Genomic DNA, 21,570 nt, shown 5'->3' with positions numbered 1-21,570 from the left:
ATTTTTGTCTGTCTGCCTTTTTTGTATTGACACACGTGTCTCCTTGTTCTTGTTCCGTTGACATAATTTACTTGCAATTGTAGTTGGTCTTCTTCTAGTCTCCATGCAATCGATCATAGAATAAACCGAACCCCGTCTCTAGCTGAGACACTACACCATGACGTAGAACGCCATGTAGAAGGAAGCTCCATGATTCTGAATGAAACAGATCTTCTCTTGCGACGGGCGTATACATGGTACATGGTGTGTGTGTGTACGTGTGTATGTGTGTGTGCGTGTGTGTGTGTGTGTGTGTGTGCATGTGTGTAAGTACGTTGTGAATGATCTCCCAATCTTTTTGAAGTCACTTGAGTTTTTTCTTCGCATTCTTGAGACCATGACCGCCTGCTATTGTTACGTGTATCACAAATACTCACATAACTGGTTGCGGTCCATCACCATGCAAACCGATCTGTTCCGACGGCCTGACCCCAGGCTTGACTGGACAGCAAAACAAACGCGTATGTCAGAATACGCGTGCACGCACACGTGCAGCACGCGCGCGCGCGTGCAAACACACACGCACACACACATACACACAAACAGACACGCACACGCGCGCACACACACACACACACACAAACACATACACACACACACACAACAGTTGTCAACTTGAACATACACACATACATGTACACACATTACCTGCAACACACAGCAACTTGCATGTACGGGGAGTGCCGGCCAGCGGAGTGAGAGGCTACGAAGAGATATGGGTGGACACTGCCGGAGCAGAGTCTTGGCGGAGCCAAGTATGTACAAGAGTCTGCATCCGAGGGACGGCGACCGAGGGCCCAGAGTAGCCGGAAATGAGCGTGGAAAACACCCCTTTTATCCAATTTATCAAAGTAAATGAGTGCAGAGAAACGGGAGGTGGGAGGGCAAAACACAACGAGCAGACAAGAATGATCCGCACACAGAACGGATCGAAATTTATAGCGAGGCGAGCTCTAGCAAGTCACGTCGAATATCGCGTCGAGTGAACGTCGCATGTCGCCCACGTTGAGCGCCACATACAAAATCCACGGTGAACGCCACATCGCACGCCGCCCACATCGAAGGCGAGCGCCACGCATGGATCACGCTCAATGTCAAGTAGAGTGCCCAGTCGCATAGAGTACCACGCGCGCGTGCATGCACTATGTTGTTTGGCTGACATGGTCGCCGCGACGTGATCGTATCCCGCACCAAAACATCAGCATACAGCAACAACACTTTCACACATAGCAGCATAGATTGAGCGGTAGCACGAAGCTGTGTGCACCCATTAAAATCTGCATTATCACCTTAATACTATTCACACCCACACGCGCGCGCGCACACACACACACACACACACACACACACACACACCACACCACACACACGTGTACACACAAACACGTACACACACATGTACACAAACGCACGCACACGCACACACACACACACACACACACACACACATACACACACACGCACACATTACATCTACCCAATGCTATAGACAGCAAGCTGTTTTGGCCATAAGGACCTCATCAGTCCAGCTACAAGCTGTAAGTAAGCCTAGCTACCAGCCATGGTGAAAAGATGGAATCACAGACATTTTTAAGATAGCTCGTTGTCCTAGCGCCAGAGTGCTCTAACTACGGAATGTAGCGGGCAATGCGTAATGCAGCTGCACTAGAGCAGCCTACCGAAAGGGAGTGGAAAATAAGGTTTACGTCAGACTCAGTTAGACTGCCATGACCTGGCAGCCCTGAACAGCTTCTGAACTCATGCTAGAACATCCAGTGCAGAACGGGCCATGAAACGCAAGTGACAGGGTGGAGACTTGGACAGCCCGAATTGCCAAGCATGTAACCATAGCAACACACATGTTATGTCCTTAGCCTAGGGACCGTCCACGGGTACTAGCTACTATTGGGCGTTGAATATTGAAATGAATATTTTGTTAGACTTTCTTTTACCTGCAGGAAGAGTGGCTGGGTGTGCTGGGGCTAAAAAAGTTTCACTTTGAAAAAAACAATCGGTAACCTCGGACAGCCCCTTACCTGATTTCTCGGAACAAACAACTGCAACGCTTTCTTCTGGTAAGAATGCCGGTGGATTGTTAGCCCATTCTCGGAGGTCCACCATTGGCTTTGTGTCGCGTTCACGCTCGTCCCGGAGCATCACAGCGGAATTATGCTCATGACCACCTTTGACGTGAATCCCCACAACATAGCCAGTAGCACAGGTCGTTTCAGCTTCGTCTTCTTTGGGCAGAAGGAAGACGGGCGAGCCACTTTGCCCAGGGGAAGAATCAACAAAGTGGTGAAGCAGCTGATCGTGGCCAAACTCAGCACGGCGAGGCTCGTCAACCCAGTATTTGCATTTCTCGGCCGGCTTTTTTATTTTTTTACCATCATAGTAGGTGTGGAGTGGATATCCGCACATGCGGACGTCATCCTCCTTCTTCTTGCACTGGGTCGCAACGCCAAGAAGCTTTTTATCTGCCCATTTCACCAACGGACAAACTTTGCTCGTCTTGACCGCTATTATCCCATAGTCGTGTAGATGTCGATGTTCATGCTTCTTCGTGGCGTTCTCCTTGTACCAGTCAGGAACGATCAGGCAGCCATTCTCGTTCTTGCGGGATATCTTTCCATTGGTTAGGAACTTCTCCTCAGATAAATCCGTGTAGATTTGTACCCAGCACCACTCGCCGCAATCGCAGCAGACCAGATTATGTGCGGCTGTGGCGAAGATGATGTAATCCTTGCTAGCACTGTTCAGATCGCTGAGTAGGAAGCACGTTCCTAGACAATCTTCTCTTATGCCCACTTGCGTTTTTTTGTCGCAACGGACGCAGCCGCATTTCAGAGCAAATATGGAATGGAAGGGACTGGGCGTTTCAGCACTTGGCTCGGTCACGATTACTCGCTCGTCATGCTTGCCCTTTACTTTTAGGCGCTTCTCTGCAGTTCCAGCCGTACCCGCGCCTGGTTGGGCCATGACAGAAGGTTGCCCCTCCGCCATTATGCTACTTGCTAGTTCAGGTCAGCGCCCAGTTCACGACTCCCTGTAGCTGTGCCGATAACAAAAGCTCGCACGGTCGCGTTACCACCTGTGCCGTGGTGAGATCGAGAAACACCAACTCAACTGGTACAGTCGTCGCCAAAAAAATCCGGCCAATGCCAAGTATACGCGTACATAGGTATGGTAGGTAGATCTACGCACGCGGTACTTCATCGCGGGTTCATGCATGCACTGGATCATGGAGTGGCACATGCACTCGACTCTAGTCTATCTCTAGCCTCAACTAGGCCACTGCCACTGGACACCACTGATTGCCACTGAACAGTCTGCGCCGCACTCTGCCTGCTGCAGTCGGGTTGAGCACTGCGCCGAGCCTGAGTCTGAGTGAGTGTAGAAGGCGACGGTTTCAAATAGGACATACCGGTAGGTTGCAAACCGGAACGGACTCCATATTCACTTTCTCTCTTAGTATTTTGATTAGAAAACATATGTCACAGTGAGACTACGATGTGTTATAACTTATACTCTGAGCCAAAATTTCATGGCTCTGCGATGACCAGAAGCGCCACATCAAGCAGGTGAGTTTTTGACGTGTTGAGTTTTACGACTTTCGAAAAATCATTTTCTTGTCGCAGGTAAACAGCGGCTCGCCTCTCGCCGCACACCAATCGAAACTAATGGAGAAGCACACACAAGGCTTATTGTTATTCTGTACTGGTTTAGTAGTCTAGATACAGTGCAACGAGTGTTAGTTTCCAAGATCTTTACAAGACTGGCGAACACTAAATGTCATGAAGAAAGTGAAGAGAAAGGAGGTTTATATAGGAAAGAGATTGTGATAGAAGACTGTGCAATGAAGTTTGTTGTTTTGTTAGATATCTGACGTGTGCTGTTTGGAAGAAGTGTTTGGATGCAAACAGAACTTACAAGAGATGAGTAAAGACTACTTTTCTACAATAGCGTTGTAGGCGAGGAGTGCGTAACATCAAAAGATGTCGTAATGTGGATTGGAACTATGCTAGCCAAACATTACGTAATTATTATGGTAGCGAAGTACGTGTAGTAGGTATTACAATGTGTGCGAGAGTATGGTGAATCAGTGTTTGTGATGATGAGGAAAATATGACGTGTACGTGCAAACAAATGATGATGTCATGATGCGAGAACGTCAGAGACGCTACAGAGCTCCCCTCCTAGTGAATGAGTAATGAGCGATAACTAGCGCGATAAAGTGAGAGCAAGCAAATGGGATAAGCGAGAGAGTGTCAGAAATAGGCGGGAAATCTGACTTGACGACCAGCTCGTGTTTGGCGTGGCGGAGGCACGTCGAATGCGAGCGATGGCGTCGGCTTGGTCGGATGGCAATGGTCGACAGACTGGTTGTCATGGAATGCGGGTTTGAGTCGGTCGATGGATACTGTGTCGGAGCGGCCGTTGAGGTCGAGGCGGAAGTACTTATCATGACGTTCCAGGACTCGGTGTGGACCAGTGTAAGGACGTTGGAGGGGCGTTCGTGTTGCATCTGTGCGAATGAAGACATGAGAGCATGTCGAGAGGTCAGCTGGAATGAACGGATGCTGGGTGGGTGGCTTGCGGGGTTGTGTAGGGCGGAGCTCGGACATGGCTTGTTTGAGGCGGCTGACATAGGACGTCGGATCCGGAAATGGCTCAGGCTCGTCAGTGAGGAAATCACTTGGCAGGCGGAGGTGGCAACCGTAGACCATTTCTGCAACTGAGCAGTTGAGGTCAGCCTTCAGGGAGGAGCGAATGCCGAGCAGGACTAGTGGCAGATGTTCCGTCCAGCGCTGTGGATTGTCGGAAGCTCGGAGTGCAGCTTTCAGTTGTCTGTGAAAGCGCTCTACCATGCCGTTGGCAGCCGGGTGGTAAGCCGTTGTGCGAATGCGAGATGTGCCAAGTAGTGACATGAGCGATGACCACAGGGATGACTCAAATTGGGCACCTCGGTCGGTTGTGAGCACAGTGGGAACACCAAATCGGGCGACCCAGGTGGCAACAAACTGGCGAGCGACGGTTTCGGCTGTAATGTCGGGAATAGGTACTGCTTCGGGCCAGCGAGTAAAGCGATCTACCATCGTCAAGAGGTAGCGAGACTCACTAGAAGATGGAAGCGGGCCTACGATGTCGACATGGACATGGGAGAAACGGGCATCAGGTTGCTTGAATGCACTTACGGGAGATGTGGTGTGGCGTTGAACTTTAGACTGCTGACAAGCGTGGCAGGTACGACACCACTCACTAATATCCTTGTTCATCGCGGGCCAGACGTAGCGAGCTGTAATCAGGTGCCTGGTAGCGCGGGTACCAGGGTGGGAGAGGCCGTGAAGCGAATTGAAAACAGCACGGCGCAGCTTGGCAGGTACATACGGGCGGGCAGACGCAGTAGAGGTGTCACAGATGAGCGAGTGATCAGTCATGGGCAGAGCTATAGATTGCCAGCATAGCGAAGTGGATGGATCCTTACCAGGACTGGGCAAGTCTGGATCATCTTGTTGAGCGGCGGCAAAGGAAGCTGTGTCAATGGCAGTGATGGCAGAGACGGGCTCATCGGGTAGGTGGCATCGTGACAGTGCATCAGCGGCAGCATTCTGAGAACCCTTGACATGACGAATATCTGTCGTGAACTCAGCAATGTACGACAAATGGCGCTGTTGACGCGGGCTGTGGGTCTGTGAACGGCTGTGGATGACATTTAGTGTTCGCCAGTCCCGTAAAGATCGCTGCGGATCGCCGGGCCAGTACTGCGGCAGTCGGAAGGTGATGGCAGACACCGGACGGTCCGGTGCGTCGTGTTGGTCGTTGCGGGCGAGTGGTTGGTTTTGGGCCGGGGCGGAGGAGCTAGCGGCAGCTGAAGCTCCAGAGGCGGAAGCGGAAGAACCATCGTCGCTGGACATATTGCACTTTACTCACGTCGGGGGTCACCAATTTAGTAGTCTAGATACAGTGCAACGAGTGTTAGTTTCCAAGATCTTTACAAGACTGGCGAACACTAAATGTCATGAAGAAAGTGAAGAGAAAGGAGGTTTATATAGGAAAGAGATTGTGATAGAAGACTGTGCAATGAAGTTTGTTGTTTTGTTAGATATCTGACGTGTGCTGTTTGGAAGAAGTGTTTGGATGCAAACAGAACTTACAAGAGATGAGTAAAGACTACTTTTCTACAATAGCGTTGTAGGCGAGGAGTGCGTAACATCAAAAGATGTCGTAATGTGGATTGGAACTATGCTAGCCAAACATTACGTAATTATTATGGTAGCGAAGTACGTGTAGTAGGTATTACAATGTGTGCGAGAGTATGGTGAATCAGTGTTTGTGATGATGAGGAAAATATGACGTGTACGTGCAAACAAATGATGATGTCATGATGCGAGAACGTCAGAGACGCTACACTGGCCGTCGTGGAGCGATAGCAATTACCTAATTTCAGACTAAGAGTGAATTATTATTTGACGTGCACTCTAAAACCTTTCCGATTTGGAGCCACCTCTGATTTGAAGCGAAAAATTGGGCAACTTTGAGGCAATGGGTCAACACAAAGGAGTGGCTTCAGTTCGATTGACTCTGGCCTCAGATCAAACTTCAACATGCCAGTTTCCTTCCACAAACATATTTCCAGTGAACAATCAACGCTGATGATCGGTTTGGGTCTATACAAATTATTAATTTGACTGACCTGTCAAGCCGTTCCGGTATCCACTGCACGTATCGAACCGTCGCCTCTTATTATGGTGTATGCGGGCCTAGCCTGTCAGCATGTGAACAGTGAAGTAACTCACTGCAGTACATGCAGACCCGGTCTACCAGTACCACTACCACTATGAAGTATGATGCAGTGCATGCGGCCCAGTACAGCTACCGGTAGCTAGCATTGCATTTGGCCGGATTTTTTTTGGCGACGACTGTAGATCTAGACTATAGACTATACTACCAAGAGTCCATAACCCAAGTCAAGAGTATGCAACTGTGATTATACGTGCATGCGTGGGGCGCTGCCTTCATTACGTAACTAACTAATACTTGCCTCCATCACGCTCTGAGCTATAATTATGAGAGAGGGACTAAGGCCGCGGTCACACATGAAAAGCTTGCACCGCTTTTGCGGAGGCGGAAAGCGGAACTACCGCAGCCGCTTTGGCGGACCACACGACGCAGCGGTCACACATACAATGATGTAGACTACTGTCCTCCTCAACGCTCCGCTTTGGCGGAGAGAATGCAAATGCAGCACGTCCTATGAAATTTTAGATGTTCTTGTCCGAGTTGAGGCGACCTTCGCTTGTACAAGTAGAGCTATCGTGGATCGCTGACAGGCTAGGCTGCTGAATGTCTCCTGTCAAGTACACTCGTGGATTTGGGGCGCATTCACTGCGGCCCAGTACAGGTGTATTTGAATATTACTAGTTTGGTTTACATCAATATCAAATTCAAATAGTTGTATAGTAGGGTGTCGTTGCCTCCTTCTTGTCCGAGTTGAAGCGACCTTCGCTTGTACAAGTAGAGCTATCGTGGATCGCTGACAGGCTGCTGAATGTCTCCTGTCAAGTACACTCGTGGATTTGGGGCACATTCACTGCGGCCCAGCACGGGTGTATTTGAATATTAGTTTAGTTTACATCAATATCAAATTCAAATTGTTTTATAGCAGGGTGTCGTTGCCTCCTCCATGATCCATCATCGACCCAGCGACTGCGTGGATGCCTGCAGTTGCAGTGAGCGTGTGGCAGAGTACTCTACTACTCCCTGGTTGCAGTCCTAGTGTTGCATACTCTGGTGGACGTATTGCTTGGAGAGAGTTGGAGATCGTCCGCGATCGGGGCCAATGAGTTGGGAGACGGATTCCCTCACCAATTATCCACTCATAACGATGCAGTATTGTTTGCGAGATCTCCAGAACATACAGTTCATTGGCAAAGAAGAACAACATGAAAACTGAATACCAAACGGCAACCAAACAACACCAGAACTCAGTGCAGAAGTAGCACACCAAACTCCAAAGCCATCACCATGCAGGTTCCGCCAAAGCGGATCCGCGAAAGCGGAGGGTCCGCTCGCATTTTTTTGGCGTAGCGAAATCCAAACTTTCCGCCAAAGCGTAACTTACGCCTCCGCCGTTGCCGAGGCAACGGCGGAAGCGTAAGTTACGCTTTGGCGGAACCGCCAAAAAAAGTGCATGTGTGACCGGGGCCTAAGGGACGCTGGTCTAGGAGGGGCGGCAGTTTTTTCACCATGGCAACCAGGAGTGCGCGCACGCGACAGCCACCATGTACCAGCGCAAAGCGTTGTAGGCTGCGGAGATCCGGAGAGCGGGGAGAGCGAATGAGACACTTCGCCGTGACCCAGGTGAGCGGCTGAGCGCATACATCTCGTAACTCAAAGACAGAGTCAGGGCAGAAGCGAAAAAAGCACTGTCTTTGAATGAACAAGACGTTGGATTAGTTCCTGAAAGTCACTCTACTTGGATTGGTTGGAACTAGCTTCTTTGCTAACTGTAATGATTTTGTTGAGGAGCGGTTTGAATTCGTTACTTTTCACGACAGCCTGACGCCAGCCTGACTTCTGGCTTGCAGTAGAGCTCAGCCTCTCCTTCCGATCCTGTCAATGGTCTCAGATTTGAAAGAAAAATACTCGAACACGGTGATATTTTTATTCTATACATCGCTTGTGGAAGGAAAGGGCGAGTGCTGGCAATCACTCAGTCTTCGCAAGTAGAGAATGTCCCTGCTGATTACCAGCTGAGAGACAGCTATTCTGTGCTGTGAAACGAAGGGACGATTCTTGAAGTGGAAGAACAATCGTACTAGATGTGCTGATCTACTTGTATGCAATGTCACCCACAGTGTGTACAAACCTGTAGGCTAAAGCCGGTGTTACACTGGGGTTTTCTGGATCTTCAAAGCACCAGAAGTAGTATGTGTACTATTGAAAGCGCCCATTCCGTCTTGGAGGTGTGCATCACATTGACATTGTGCATGCGGTCTTTTACTAGTACATGTATTTGGTCAGAGTCTCATCTGTGTGTGTGTCTGTCTCTCTGTTTGCTTGTTTGTCGGCGGTTGGTGTGTGTGTGCGCGTGCGCGCGCATATGTGCTTATGTGTCTTCATGTGTGAGCAGTGTGTACTTTGCATGTGCCGTGCACAACTGTTTTGTGTGTGTATGCGCTTGCAATTGCCTTGCATGCGCTTTGAACATGTGTTCGTGTACGTGGTCCGCAGGACTTGTGATTTTGCCTGACCTTTGAAACCAATTGGACTGCCTGCCCTGGCAAGGGACTCTTATTGCCTAGCTTCTTGTTATGGCGGCATCAACAGTAGCACGTAACGCCACTCGACCTGTCGTTGCTTCACAGCTGCTGCTTTCTCGCTCCCGCTGTATCAGTTCGGCGTATTGCCCAGCTGCACCGTGTAGCCGTGTGGTGAAACAGCATACCGGTGCTCCCTGCTCAGTAGCTGTTGTCAGTGCCAGGAATTTGGTGAGTGTAGCGGACACAGGTAGTGGCGAGTACACTGCGTCGCTGGTGACACACCGTCACTGGCAATGCCCCGCGTCACGCAGTGCAGCGCGTCACTATTCCGCTCCACCGCGTCTCACAACCGCAGCGTTGCAAGGGCTGCTAGCGCAAGTGCAGCGTCTCCAGCAGGAACAGCGCAGCAACGGTGGCGGAGCACTGAGCCCGGAGCAGAGGTCCCGATTGGCTTCCGCTTGTCATATGCTGTGCGCTGCGATCGGGTCATGCAGAGCTATCTAAGCCACTGGGCCAACCAGCTCAACGTTCCCGTGGTGTCCGTTGACTACATGACGGCCCCCAAGCACCCGTACCCACGTGCCGTCAACGACTGTTTCTACGCGTACGCCTGGGTGCTGAGGAACGCCACCAGCCTGGGCACCACTGCCGAGAAAGTCATCCTGGCCGGCGACTCGGCCAGAGGTAACTTTGTCTTCGGAGTGGCATTCCTCGCTGCGCAGTACCAGCTTCGGAAGCCATGTCTGGTTCTGGGCGCGTACCCTGCGCTGAAAATCTCACTGGATCTGTCACCGGCACGCTGCCTAAGCGTAATGGATCCGCTGTTACCCATTGGAACGCTGCGGGCATGTTTGAATGCGTACCGGGGGAGTGGCAGGTGAGATACCAGTTCTTCTTTTCCTTGGAAATTTCACTGTACAGTGCATTCCTGGGATTAGCAAATTAGAATTGGCAAACGTTGGCATCTTTGGATAGTGACAACTGATAAGAGGTGCATAGACTGTCACTCCAGTAAAAATTCCTTCGGTGCAAATAGGATTGCCCATTTCACAATACCCTTACCTTGTAATGTGAACAGTCGGCGTGGAGACAGTAACTTTTAAAATTATAGCTAACGTGGTTGCGGTATTGGTGTGTGACAAGCAAGGTGGCATGAAATAAAAGTTAAACTTCAACATTAAATACCCAGGGTCTAACACCCTTTTCTCCTTTCATCGGGTGTGGAGTGCTGTTTCGACGACCCTGCGTATCCTTTCCCAGACCTCAGGTGTGAAGTACCTCACCTGTGAATCACTGAGGTGGATGTCCCCTAGAGGTACGCTCAGGGAGTACGTAAATACCACCGTTTTACTACTCCCTCATACGTTCTACTGAAGTTTGACTGTATGCGACGTAGTGACAATGATAGGCATTACATTACTTTGTCCACGCCAACGTAGGCACCTTCTCTGGGTTGGTTGCTCAGTGCACCCAATGTGAGAGCTGTTCGCACAATATGGGACGGAATTGGCTGTAGGCTGCAGTCTCCCTCTGCGTGTGTGTGTGTGTGTGTGTGTGTGTCCACGTGTACAACGGTGAAACTACACCAAGTCACGTTCTTAGCACATCGACAATCAACTTTCACACTTCATGTCTTGTGCTTATGCAATGTGAAAGAACCTACAGTGCCTACTCAATGAAATCCAGTCGAGTCACTCACGTACGTGCTGGGCGTTGCACTAGACCTGCGAACACTGGGCTGCGAAATGGCGCAAGGCGCAAACTTGACTCACGCGACCGGATTTCATTGAGCAGCACTGTACTTTAAAGTGCTTTGCTGTGACTTTGTCACTTTCTGGTTAGCTGTGATTTTGTCACTTTCTGGGTAGCTGTGTATGCTGTGCACAACCGGATTTCTTTGAGCAGCATTGTATGGTTTTGTCACTTTCTGGGTAGCTGTGTGCACATCACCTCAAGCTTTGATTTTCATCACCTGGAATTGAAACAAAACTGCATCGCTTCCTTTGTCCTGCTTTCTTTATCTGATGCAACGTTGGTGATAGATGAGGACAGAGAGCTCTGTGACTAGAGGCAGGTGTTTGGTGGACGTGGACCGTGTGATTTGCCTTTGCCCTTGCTATAGTCTCCTTAAAGTCATCGGAATCCACTCTCTCAGTCTCTCAGTCTCTCTGTGCTCGCACTGCTAGGCTATGCTGTGGATGTACTCCGCAAAGCTGATTGCTCTGTGAGTACCAGTTCATGGTGTTCTTCTCTTGTCCTGTCCAGCATGCCAGAGTATCACCCGAACACCGGTCACCTGTCACAGCTGCAGTCGGGCATCCACCAACGTCATGCCACCATCCTGAATGCTTCGCCGGCCTACCTCTCTCCACTGATGGCCAGTGATGAGATGCTGCACAGCTTACCATCGGTTGCATTGCTGGTAAGCCACTATAGCACACATGGCAGTACGGTATGAGCTATGCATTCGCATACCAGTAGCTGAGGAGTGCTAATTCCGTACTTATAGTATTGACAAACTAGCCTATTGATCAGGAACTGTCCGCAAATACACCCCTGTCCAAAACTCTTTCGAGAAGGAACCTTTCCGATGCCCCGGAAAACCCAAGCACTGCTATACCACACGTAGGTGTGTGAATTGTGACTAGATGCAATAGTCATGTACATGTAATCAAGTTAGGCAACATGTGCAATTTTGGAAGTGTGTTTCACCAAAAAGGAGACCTAGAGTAGAGAGTCTTCTGTGTAGTCTCTACATGTGACATGATGAGCATGTAAACAACCTAATTCTGAAGTACATGCACATGTACGTACTTCACAGGATCTGCTGGAGCCACAGAGTCAGAGGTCACCAATGTTGTGACAGGCCCTGGCCTGGGTGTGATATACAGTCAGACCTCGCTTATCCGGATCCCTCGCGACCCAGAAGAAAATAGCTGGCTACGGATTTACAGCATACGTGATGCATCCAATGTAACCGGTGTTCGGTTATCCAGTTCCCTCGCCTATCCGGATATTTTTGTGGAAAACGGATGTGTGCGGTTAAGCGAGGTCTGACTGTACCGTTAGCATTTTCAAGCCTTACTGATCAATGCAAGGAGCAGTCTGTGTGTAATGAGTAGCTATGTATGGAGCAGCTAGTCTGTGTGTAATGAGTAGCTGGCTATGTGAGTTCCATAGAAAATCGATTGTGCCTGAGACATATTGCGTGTCTGGGAAGGGGTGTTAATAGAGAGGTTAAGCTTTACGTGACACGAAAGTTCAGCTCGCGCGTTGGAAAACGCGAGTGACCTGCAGCTCACGTCGAATTTTGGAGGTTTACGCCTAATTTGACGTGATATTGCGCATTACGTCAGAAATAACGTGCAGCTTTACCTCTCTCTAATAGTCAGTCATGTGAAGTGTGTACAGAGCACCTTGGTAAGCACATATAGATCATCTACATGTATGTGCTGGACCCTGCTAGGAATGGGAAGGTGGGTTACTAGCACCCCTTCCACAGAGAGTAGTGTGCAGTATGAGCTGATAGAACTTCCATGACAGCGACCTCCATTGGAGAAGGACCCCTGCTGTCTAGTGGAAGAGTTGCCTGAGGCTCAGCCGTACTTCTTATCGGTATCTTTGAGTACAAGAACATTTCAACATGCTACATTATTGTGCTCCTTTGTGGGTGTTCAAGTAAGAAAGCTAGTTTCTTTGCCGATAGATTTCTTCGTGCTATGGGTCATCTCTTACTCTGTGTGTGTGTGTGTGTGTGTGTGTGTGTGTGTGTGTGTGTGTGTGTGTGCCAGTTCGGTTGGTAGGTACACTTATGCCTGATTGCGTTGGGTCTGTTGCCAACAGGCTCGGCTGCTTGAAGGTGTAATGTTGTACCTGCCACCTTTGTTGGTTCCAGGGTTCATATACTTTCTATTTGAAGTATACATACCTGTCAACCATGGACTGCTTCTGGCTAGATTAACTCTTGTGTAATCAATGGTGCTAGTGAAGCTTTTATCAGATCCACTCTGATTTAGCCACTCACACTAGTAGCAAGTATTACCTTCACTGGGGGCAGGGGTAACTGCAGTTGGATCCCGGGACGGATACCCTGATGCCGTCAATCCTTTTTCTGCACCTTGTCCTCACCCACTTACTGAGGTGTGGTGAGCCCATAAGTGGGGTCATTTTCAAGTCCACCCAGAGTTTTGGGGATTTCAGGGGGTGTCGGTCGTTGGGCGGTTCAATAACCAATTGAGTCATCTTTCCAAGATTCCTTTTGAGTCTCTCTCCCCTCTCCCGGGGGGACTCACGTGACCAGTTTTGGTAGTGAGCAACAAGTACAAGTACAGTGTGTGCCAGCTAGTTCAGTTGGTGGGTACACTTATGCCTGATTGTGTTGGGTATGTTGCCAACGGGCTCGGCTGCTTGAAGGTGTAATGTTGTACTTGTCACCTTTGTTGGTTCCAGGGTTCATATACTTTCTATTTGAAGTATACATACCTGTTAACCATGGACTGCTTCTGGCTAGATTAACTCTTGTGCAATCGATGGTGCTAGTGATGTCTAAATCAGATCCAGCCTGATTTAGCCACCCGCACTAGTAGCAAGTATTACCTTCACTGGGGGCAGGGGTAACTGCAGTTGGATCCCAGGACGGATACCCTGATGCCGTCAATCCTTTTTCTGCACCTTTTCCTCACCCACTTAGGGGCCGTCCAATGTTACCTATAGTATTTTCAAAACGAAATGTTTTCGTTTGGGGGTGGGTGGGTTTTAGGAGTTTCGTTTTGAAAATAATTATTGAATGTACACGGAGTATGCCCAGTTATGTCTGGGGGCCGAAGATTGAAATCAATATTTTTTTGGGTTGCGTTTTACCTGCGGAAAGGGTGGGTGGGCGGGTGGGGGTTGAAAAATACTAAAATGTTTCGTTTCGCAGAAACAATCGGTAACCCCGGACGGCCCCTTACTGAGGTGTGGTGAGCCCATAAATGGGATCGTTTTCAAGTCCACCCAGAGTTTTGGGTATTTCAGGGGGTGTCGGCCGTTGGGCGGTTCAATAACCAATTGAGTCATCTTTCCAAGATTCCTTTTGAGTCTCTCTCCCCTCTCCCGGGGAGACCCACGTGACCAGTTTTGGCAGTGAGCAACAAGTACAGGTGTGTGTGTGTGTGTGTGTGTGTGTGTGTGTGTGTGTGCGTGCGTGCGTGTGTGTGCATGTCTTTCTCTCTCTCTCTCTCTCTCTCTCTCTCTCTCTCTCTCTCTCTCTCTCTCTCTCTCTCTCTCTCTCTCTCTCTCTCTCTCTCTCTCTCTCTCTCTCTCTCTCTCTCTCCATCCGTTCTGTTGTACCTTTCAGCCAAGTTCATTTGACCCACTCTTGGACCGACGTGTGCATTGAGTTGATGGACGCAGCAATCAAGCAACACGACCAAGATGTTTAGTCGTGATACAAGTAGTTCCTATTGCAGTACGAGATGTCACCACTCATGCGTTCTCAGTGCAGCACCGGACCTTTGCCCATTGGCACTCATTTTACGAGTATTGAACTATTTTTTTTAAATAGCAAGGTCCATAATTAGTTTTATTACCAAGCATCAAGTTGAAGTGGTTTGCACTAGTGTGACCCATGCTACCGGCATACCGACAGCTCTTAAACAAAAAATAATGCGGTGCCTACGTTATTGCTGATATAAATATGTGGCTAGTAGGGTAGTGAGTCAACACAGTAAAGACATATACACCAGTTCTATGTGCGATAGTGCAGATCTGATACTTGCTGGATATAACATTGGAGGTTAGCGTCAATATGCACTTGGAACACTAGGGACAGGCCAGCCGTCTAGATAACTACATTATCATACTCCCATCAGAGGGTGTACATGATTTAAACATACACATAAAACGAGGCACTCAACTGTGAATGTACAAAGAGCCATGCGAACACGTAGTTTATGTCTTTTTCTTAGCCTTGGCGCGGGGCACCTTCGTGTCCGCGGATGCCCATGCCTTGAGGGCAAACAGCTTCTTGCCCAAACAGCTAGTTCAACCTACAAGTACACCGTGTAAACACAGAGATAACACTGTGTTACATGTGTGTATCAAGACTCGCTGACTGAAGCCTGAGGACTCACGAATCATGCATGCTCATATCACATGTGCGCATGCGAGACAGGAGACAGTTTGGGGAATGTCATCACACAGGAAAACAATACTAGCACATCGTTACACCACTGGCACTATGATAGGCATGTGACGTCACCCGGATGATGTGGATACATGAATGCAAGGGTATCCGGGATGTGAATACAAGAACACAGACAACAGCACAATAGGCACACAGCTACAGGAAACAACGCGAGGGGCAGTACCCAGAGCACACACAGGGAAGCAAACAATCACATGATCCGCTAGGCAGCAGCAGGACAACAAAACAGCCTAAGGACTACGAGATCTCGTATACTTAGCAGCAGGACAGACACATCCATTACTGGTCACATCAGCCGGCGGAGCACCCGCAACATACCTTGTTCTTGATAAGCTGTCCACGATTCTTAGCTCGTTCTGAGCGGAGGTTGATGGATTGGAACATCTTTACAAATTGAACATACCTGCAGAGGACATTGTAGGTCCACAAGAACTTGTCATAACACGAACCCACACATAGCCTAGAGGGATGATCCTTTCCCACCAACGACTACTACCGTACTGGCAATATATGTTGCCGCGTAACGCGTAACGCAGGGGGGTGCGGCGTAACGTGCGACCAGGCTAGTGCGACAAATTTTCGTTGCGTTCGTAACGCGCGTCCGGCGGGGTGCGGCGATCTTTTCATTGCAGTTTGCAAAAAACGATGCGGCAATAGCAAAAAAAGGACTGCGGCAATATAGAAACCTGTGTAACGGCTCCTGTGCGACTTTGCATGTAACGCCCTGCGTGCGGTAAACATGTGCCAATGTAACGCTTCATGGCCTCACTGCGACCATATATATTGCCAGTACGGTATTCAAGACTTCAAGTACCATAGTATAATACAGTCATGTCAGTAGCCTATAGGGATAAGCAGCCCATAATTAAGTTCTCCGTATTCAAGGAGGGTCTAGATGCTGCTAGATATACGGAGAGCATCATCTACTCATGTACCGTAGAGCAGAGCTTTATCATAGATATCAGTCTGGTTGGTGAGAACTGAGGCCGTGTTTACATGAAGCGTTTCAACCCGGGTTGAGTTCGACCCGGGTCAGATTTCAACCCGCCATGTGCACAAAGTGAATGGTGCGTTTACATGACGCATTGCGCTTGACCCGGGTTGAAATTTCGCCCCGGGTTGATTTCAACCCTCCCGGGTCAAGAAAATCGTACAAACGTACTTCTGTGCGTATCTCGCGCCAGGTTTGAACAGCACTGCAGATGCAAATTTCGCGCGAACGGATTCACGTGACCATACAGGACTGTAGAAGTGGACTTTTGGCGGCATATCAGTATTTGACCCGGGTCAACTGTCTTCATGTAAACGCTCACCTCTTTTGTCTATCGTACAGACTTTCAACCCGGGCTGAACTCGACCCGGGTTGAAATTTCTCATGTAAACACAGCCTGAGTAGGCGGGAAAGCACCTAGTACAAACCACTGCATCAAACTTTAAAACAAATACGGACACACACACACGAGCGCACACTCATACACACACGCACACGAATACTCATATACGTAGCAGTGTTCTGACGTACCTTGCCCGCGTGCTGTTGTTGGGCCGACTGCCGTGCGCCACACGCTGGTCCCAGATGAGTAAGCTGCCAGCACGCATGGGTACTCTCTGGGGCTGTTTGTACATGGGATCATGGCCATGCACAGGTATAAAGTAACATAGTTCTACAAAGAGAACACAGAGATCACAAGTAACAACCAACCATTTGAATGGTAAAGTAGTCGTTGTTGATGAAATCCAGCACAATAAAACATCAGTACCCCGCAGCAGTACACAGACAACTGTCCCTGTGGGCAACAACTGTATGGTCCTGACCCTAGTCGAGCATGATAAGGCTGGATTTTGCTGGACATGACAGTCGTTTTAAAAAGCAGCACAGTCCCGGAGAAGGTTGCAGGAGAAAACAAGTACCTGTAGAGAGAGTTTTTTTTTTGCAGATTTAGGTTTATATTGCTCCAGGAATGGTCAAGGGTGAACAAGGGTCTTGTCAACTGCACAAAGGTGTTGTTTGTTGCTCGGACCGCGGTCACGTTCTCAGTACTGAATATCACACCAGCCTTGTCGCGCTATACATTGTGCCGTGGTGGTCACAGGTGAACGCGTTGGAGTGTAGCTTCTCAACAGAGCCTACAATACAAAGTCATGGCGAGTGTGCCGTTATCACCGTTTGCATGAAGCCTCAGATGTCCAGGAGTGATTCTTAGTTTCTTACCTTGCCTTTGGCTCAGCTCCCCGGCAAGTTTTCCTGTTTCTGTAGTTACGTCATGACCAGTATGGCACTCAGCTGTGGGGTAGCTAACGATGAACCTAGTAGGGTGCAGAGAAAAAAACACGTATACATCATACATTAAAAATCCGGTTTGCATCAGCTGTGGATTTTTCAACTCCCATCCTCCCTGCAGAGAAACGAACGGAACTTTGGTATAATTAGTCTGATGTGATATTGAGTCGCGTGATATTGCAAGATAACACACAAATGTCACACATTGAGTGCCAGATTAGATAACATTCATTATCACTTATATTATGTAACATGGACAAATGTGGGCACAAGTTATGCGATTGAGTCTACCAACTAAGCCAGATTTTGAACAGTCAGACGTGCACAATCCAGCACAAAACTGACAAGGAGCACGGAGACATTCCACGGCATGAAAGTGCCTTGTGCCCACATTTTTCCATGTTACATTTTTTTCTTGGCTCACCATCTGAGTTCCTATCTCTTATGTGTTGAGTTATAGTATTCTTGAATTGTGTTCAGTTTATCATCATTATAATAAGGTCGAGCATTGAAACAATTGTTTTCAGAATCAGAATATTCTTTGAAATGCTGATAAGTAGTTGATACGTGTGGATAACACAAGTGGTTATTTGTAGAGGTTATTCTTCTGGCAACTTTTTATTTTCGAAGAGAATTGGTGAGCACACATGCTCATTCCCTGGGCACTGCAAATTCACAACTCATTTCATTTCACATAATCATTTTCAACGTTTCGGCAAATTGCCATCATCAGGATACAACTTTTTATTTTGCCATTTGTTTGGATAATGAACCTACCGTTCGCACAGACTGAGCTCACACAACTTCTCAGCTTCAAGGGCAGTCGTAACTGACTTCTTTAGTTTCTCCAGCTGGGTGTTGTGTCCTCCACCTTGTTTCATGCTGTCAAACTAACAACATGTGTGAACTATAACAAGGTTTATCTAATACTAGTATTGTACTAGTATTGGGTTATATAATAGTACTTATCTGTATCAGAGGGTCCCGGGCATCATACAGGCGTAGGAATAGGGCCTTTGTAAATAGCTGCCGTTCTTTGCCAGTATGGTATAGGTAATGTTTTAATGTTTCTGTCTCTTTTTTGTGTAGCCCTAATATAATGTGCACCAAATTAATAATAAGGCCTCGCAAATCTCAACTATTTTCAAGCATTTTCGAGAACTTTTTGCGTAGAGTGCACGCGTTTTGAATCTTGGGTGGTGCGTACAACCTCATCATCGGGCTCATGACGTCAGTATGCTAGTACAGCCTTTTTCGCTTTCGGAGTTTCGCTGTGACAAGAAAGGAACTAGCTGTCCTTGATCTGTTTTCGACTGCGGCGTTGCGCGACCGGAAGACGAAAGAGCTACACAACAAGGTACTGCTCGTCCGATTCCATCTACATGTAGCAAATGAATAAATAACTTTCCACATGGAAAGAAATCCAGCAACATCCAGCAGTGGTGAAACAGCTGGGCACTTTGGCAAGTTTATTCAAGTCATGATTTTGAGATTTCCTGTATTCCCTCATCGTAGCGATGATTAGGATTACTTGCATCCTTTTTACCCATAGACTAGTAGGAGGCAACGTGGTGTCATCGGCATTTATAAGAGAGCCACTTTCATCGACGGTCTCATCAATTTATCATAAAAGCAGCTGATACTATCGCCCGTTGCAGAGTTCTATTCGACTTACAACATTACAGGACAGTGACTGGTAATCAACTGCAAAATGGTGCAGCCCTCAGTGATGCAGGTGAGCTTCACATGCACATGTGGCATTGAACTGTTTCTGCATGTGTGAATTGTGCCTTTTGAAAATGTTATCATTTGGCCTGCCAAGGTGGGGGCAATCTCTGGAATTATTAATTTCTTGGCCAAAGAGTAGTCCTGTACTACATCCGCAGGAGTAGTTTCTTTCAAAGGCCGAAACTCTTCTGGACTAAAGTGACGTGTGTGGACCCATAACTGTGTAATGAAGGTTGTCGGCCTGCGAGTGTATGTGGGTGTGTTGCATTTTAAAGTTTTCATTGTTTGCTCGAATTATCCTCTGCATGCAGCCAGGGCCTGCCACCGACTTTAGCTACTCAAGTTCTGCAAGTACCACACGTACCGCTTCAAGGCATGTTGGGCAATAAGACAGACTTGAATTTGCAGCGAGTAAATCCTGGAAATATTGATTGACTCGTGTGGGTTAGTTCAACGAGGGCTTCCTGGCAAGAATACAAGCTCATGGCTAATCTGCTACATCCGAGTCAAGATGCTGTCGGCAATTCCAACATGACATGATCGGAACCCGCTAAGACAGCAGAAATTGTGTGATCCAGGTACATGTAGTATCACTGGTCGTTGAACAGGGCCTAACCAATGCCGCCCAGGATCAGAGTAACTGATGACAGCTGAGCTTAGCCATATTTAGAGACAGGATATGGATTGTAATTTTGGAAGATTGTAAACAAGTCGTGGAGCAGACATGTCATTATCTTGCCCATGCTGAGTTTGATATGTTGGCACCTGTCTTGGTCTGGAGGAAAGCAGAACTTTTAGGCAGCACCGGAATATAACCAAGCAGAGGAGATGCATGTAGGAGCGTTAAATCCCGCGGTACCAATTAGCCTTTGACTTTCCGGGCCTTTGTACCCCTTGTGCATTGCGTTCTGCCCACCAAAGGCAAGGGGCAGTGTAGCAGGTAAAAGGCCCACTGTCGTTCTGTATATGCTGTACTAGTTTGAACATTACCATGTACGTCTCCAATGCCGTGAACCCTTTGATAGGCCTGGCTTTGGTTCATCCTAATAAAGATCGCTATTATTATGACGTGCGCTGTCTTCTCATATGATACCAGTATACACAAATCCCTTCTTGTTGGTGCATTACAGTTCATTCCCCATACTTGTAGATTTAGACACAAGCACAGACTACTTGCTGCTTGGAATTTTATTTTACCGTACAATGTACGTGTCCGTTCAGAAAGTGATGTACGAGGTGAATAGCAATTTCTGGACATGAAAATAAAATAGAGCCCCACTGGCTGTGTGTTTCACATTTTTCATATCTTTTTGTATCTATTGTATGGTCTAATCCTTCATCTTTCCAAATATGTGACAATTGCTCATGCTGTGATCCCAGAGACTTTATAGCAGGACGTTTTCGACAGGCCAATTTTTCGGCCTAAATTTCAGTGTATGGAATTCTGGACATGAAAGTAAAATAGCGTCAATAGGCATCCTATACTGCACCATTTTTGTTATATTTTCTATTGGTGGACTGCAGTTGGCCTCTTCACACTTCCAGCCAACAGGTCCAAGACTACCGGTATACAGCGTCTGAAGTGGAGTCCACATGGGGAAGCCAACGATTCGTCCATTACTTCTTATTTTACTCAAAATTCAAAATTCTCATGCGACATAGTACAACAAAACCCGTTGAAATGCCGCACAAGCAAAGGCTATCAACAAGGCACCGACACGAGGAGAAACTACAACAGCCCAGCTGTCAACTACGGCAAGAAAAAACTTCATCAACCGGACTGACTTGACTCTACACGCGACGAAAAATTATTTTACTCGAAATGTCCAGAAATGTACAATGTCCAGAAATAGCAATTCACCTCGTACGTGTCACTGTCTTTTCCAGGTATCAATCATTACGTATCAGGCCTGAAATAGCAGGTTGACGCTCTTAGCTTCAGGATTATCCCAATAGACAGTTGTTCTTCTGATTTGGTAGCACTTTTGAAGTTGATTGATTCTTTTTTATTGTCATTTTGAAGATCGTTCGTGGTTGCCATGGTAATCATGAAGAAAAGAGTTCTTAATCTC

At 47.9% G+C, this 21,570-nt stretch overlaps 3 protein-coding genes across 5 annotated transcripts in view; 1 reads left to right on the top strand and 2 right to left on the bottom strand.

Moving 5' to 3' along the window:
• The window catches only part of LOC135829472 (uncharacterized), an 8,700-nt gene extending 5,530 nt beyond the window's left edge, over window positions 1–3,170 (bottom strand). Inside the window, exons 1-2 of one of the 2 annotated variants that reach the window (XM_065341878.1) lie at window positions 2,076–3,170; window positions 417–480 (exon numbers count right to left, since the gene is read on the bottom strand). In XM_065341878.1, the coding sequence (XP_065197950.1) occupies window positions 417–480; window positions 2,076–3,042 (1,031 nt within the window). In that variant the 5' untranslated portion in view covers window positions 3,043–3,170. The remainder of the gene's footprint in view (window positions 1–416; window positions 481–2,075) is intronic. The other variant, XM_065341877.1, reaches the window with a different exon arrangement.
• LOC135829473 (hormone-sensitive lipase-like) overlaps window positions 1–15,022 on the top strand; it is a 40,131-nt gene extending 25,109 nt beyond the window's left edge. The window contains exons 3-5 of one of the 2 annotated variants that reach the window (XM_065341880.1): window positions 9,797–10,179; window positions 11,568–11,724; window positions 14,641–15,022. In XM_065341880.1, coding sequence (XP_065197952.1) covers window positions 9,797–10,179; window positions 11,568–11,724; window positions 14,641–14,682 — 582 coding nt within the window. In that variant the 3' untranslated portion in view covers window positions 14,683–15,022. Of the gene's footprint in view, window positions 1–8,423; window positions 10,180–11,567; window positions 11,725–14,640 lie in introns of those variants that run through there. The other variant, XM_065341879.1, reaches the window with a different exon arrangement.
• A 114-nt stretch (window positions 15,023–15,136) lies between these two features.
• Window positions 15,137–18,787, bottom strand: LOC135829475 (uncharacterized). The gene is made up of 5 exons (XM_065341883.1): window positions 18,548–18,787; window positions 17,702–17,796; window positions 17,012–17,153; window positions 15,808–15,892; window positions 15,137–15,331 (listed from the first exon to the last, which is right to left on the bottom strand). The coding sequence occupies exons 1-5, from the start codon at window positions 18,649–18,651 to the stop codon at window positions 15,140–15,142; spliced, it is 618 nt and encodes a 205-aa protein (XP_065197955.1). The 5' UTR covers window positions 18,652–18,787; the 3' UTR covers window positions 15,137–15,139.
• Between the last annotated feature and the right edge of the window lie 2,783 nt (window positions 18,788–21,570).

Source organism: Sycon ciliatum, chromosome 13 (genome assembly GCF_964019385.1).
Source record: "Sycon ciliatum chromosome 13, ocSycCili1.1, whole genome shotgun sequence".
In the NCBI taxonomy this organism is placed as follows: domain Eukaryota; kingdom Metazoa; phylum Porifera; class Calcarea; order Leucosolenida; family Sycettidae; genus Sycon; species Sycon ciliatum.
Note: the sequence above shows the minus strand (reverse complement) of the source record. Positions and strands in the feature narration are given on the sequence as shown.

Excerpts from the sequence above, each read along its gene's own strand:
- LOC135829475 (XM_065341883.1), bottom strand. The coding sequence starts at position 18,651 with ATGAAACAAGGTGGAGGACACAACACCCAGCTGGAGAAACTAAAGAAG. Across the intron at positions 15,893-17,011 it reads AACAACAGCACGCGGGCAAG|GTATGTTCAATTTGTAAAGA; the intron begins GTACGTCAGAAC and ends TGTCCTCTGCAG. Across the intron at positions 15,332-15,807 it reads GACAGCTTATCAAGAACAAG|GTTGAACTAGCTGTTTGGGC; the intron begins GTATGTTGCGGG and ends GTGTACTTGTAG.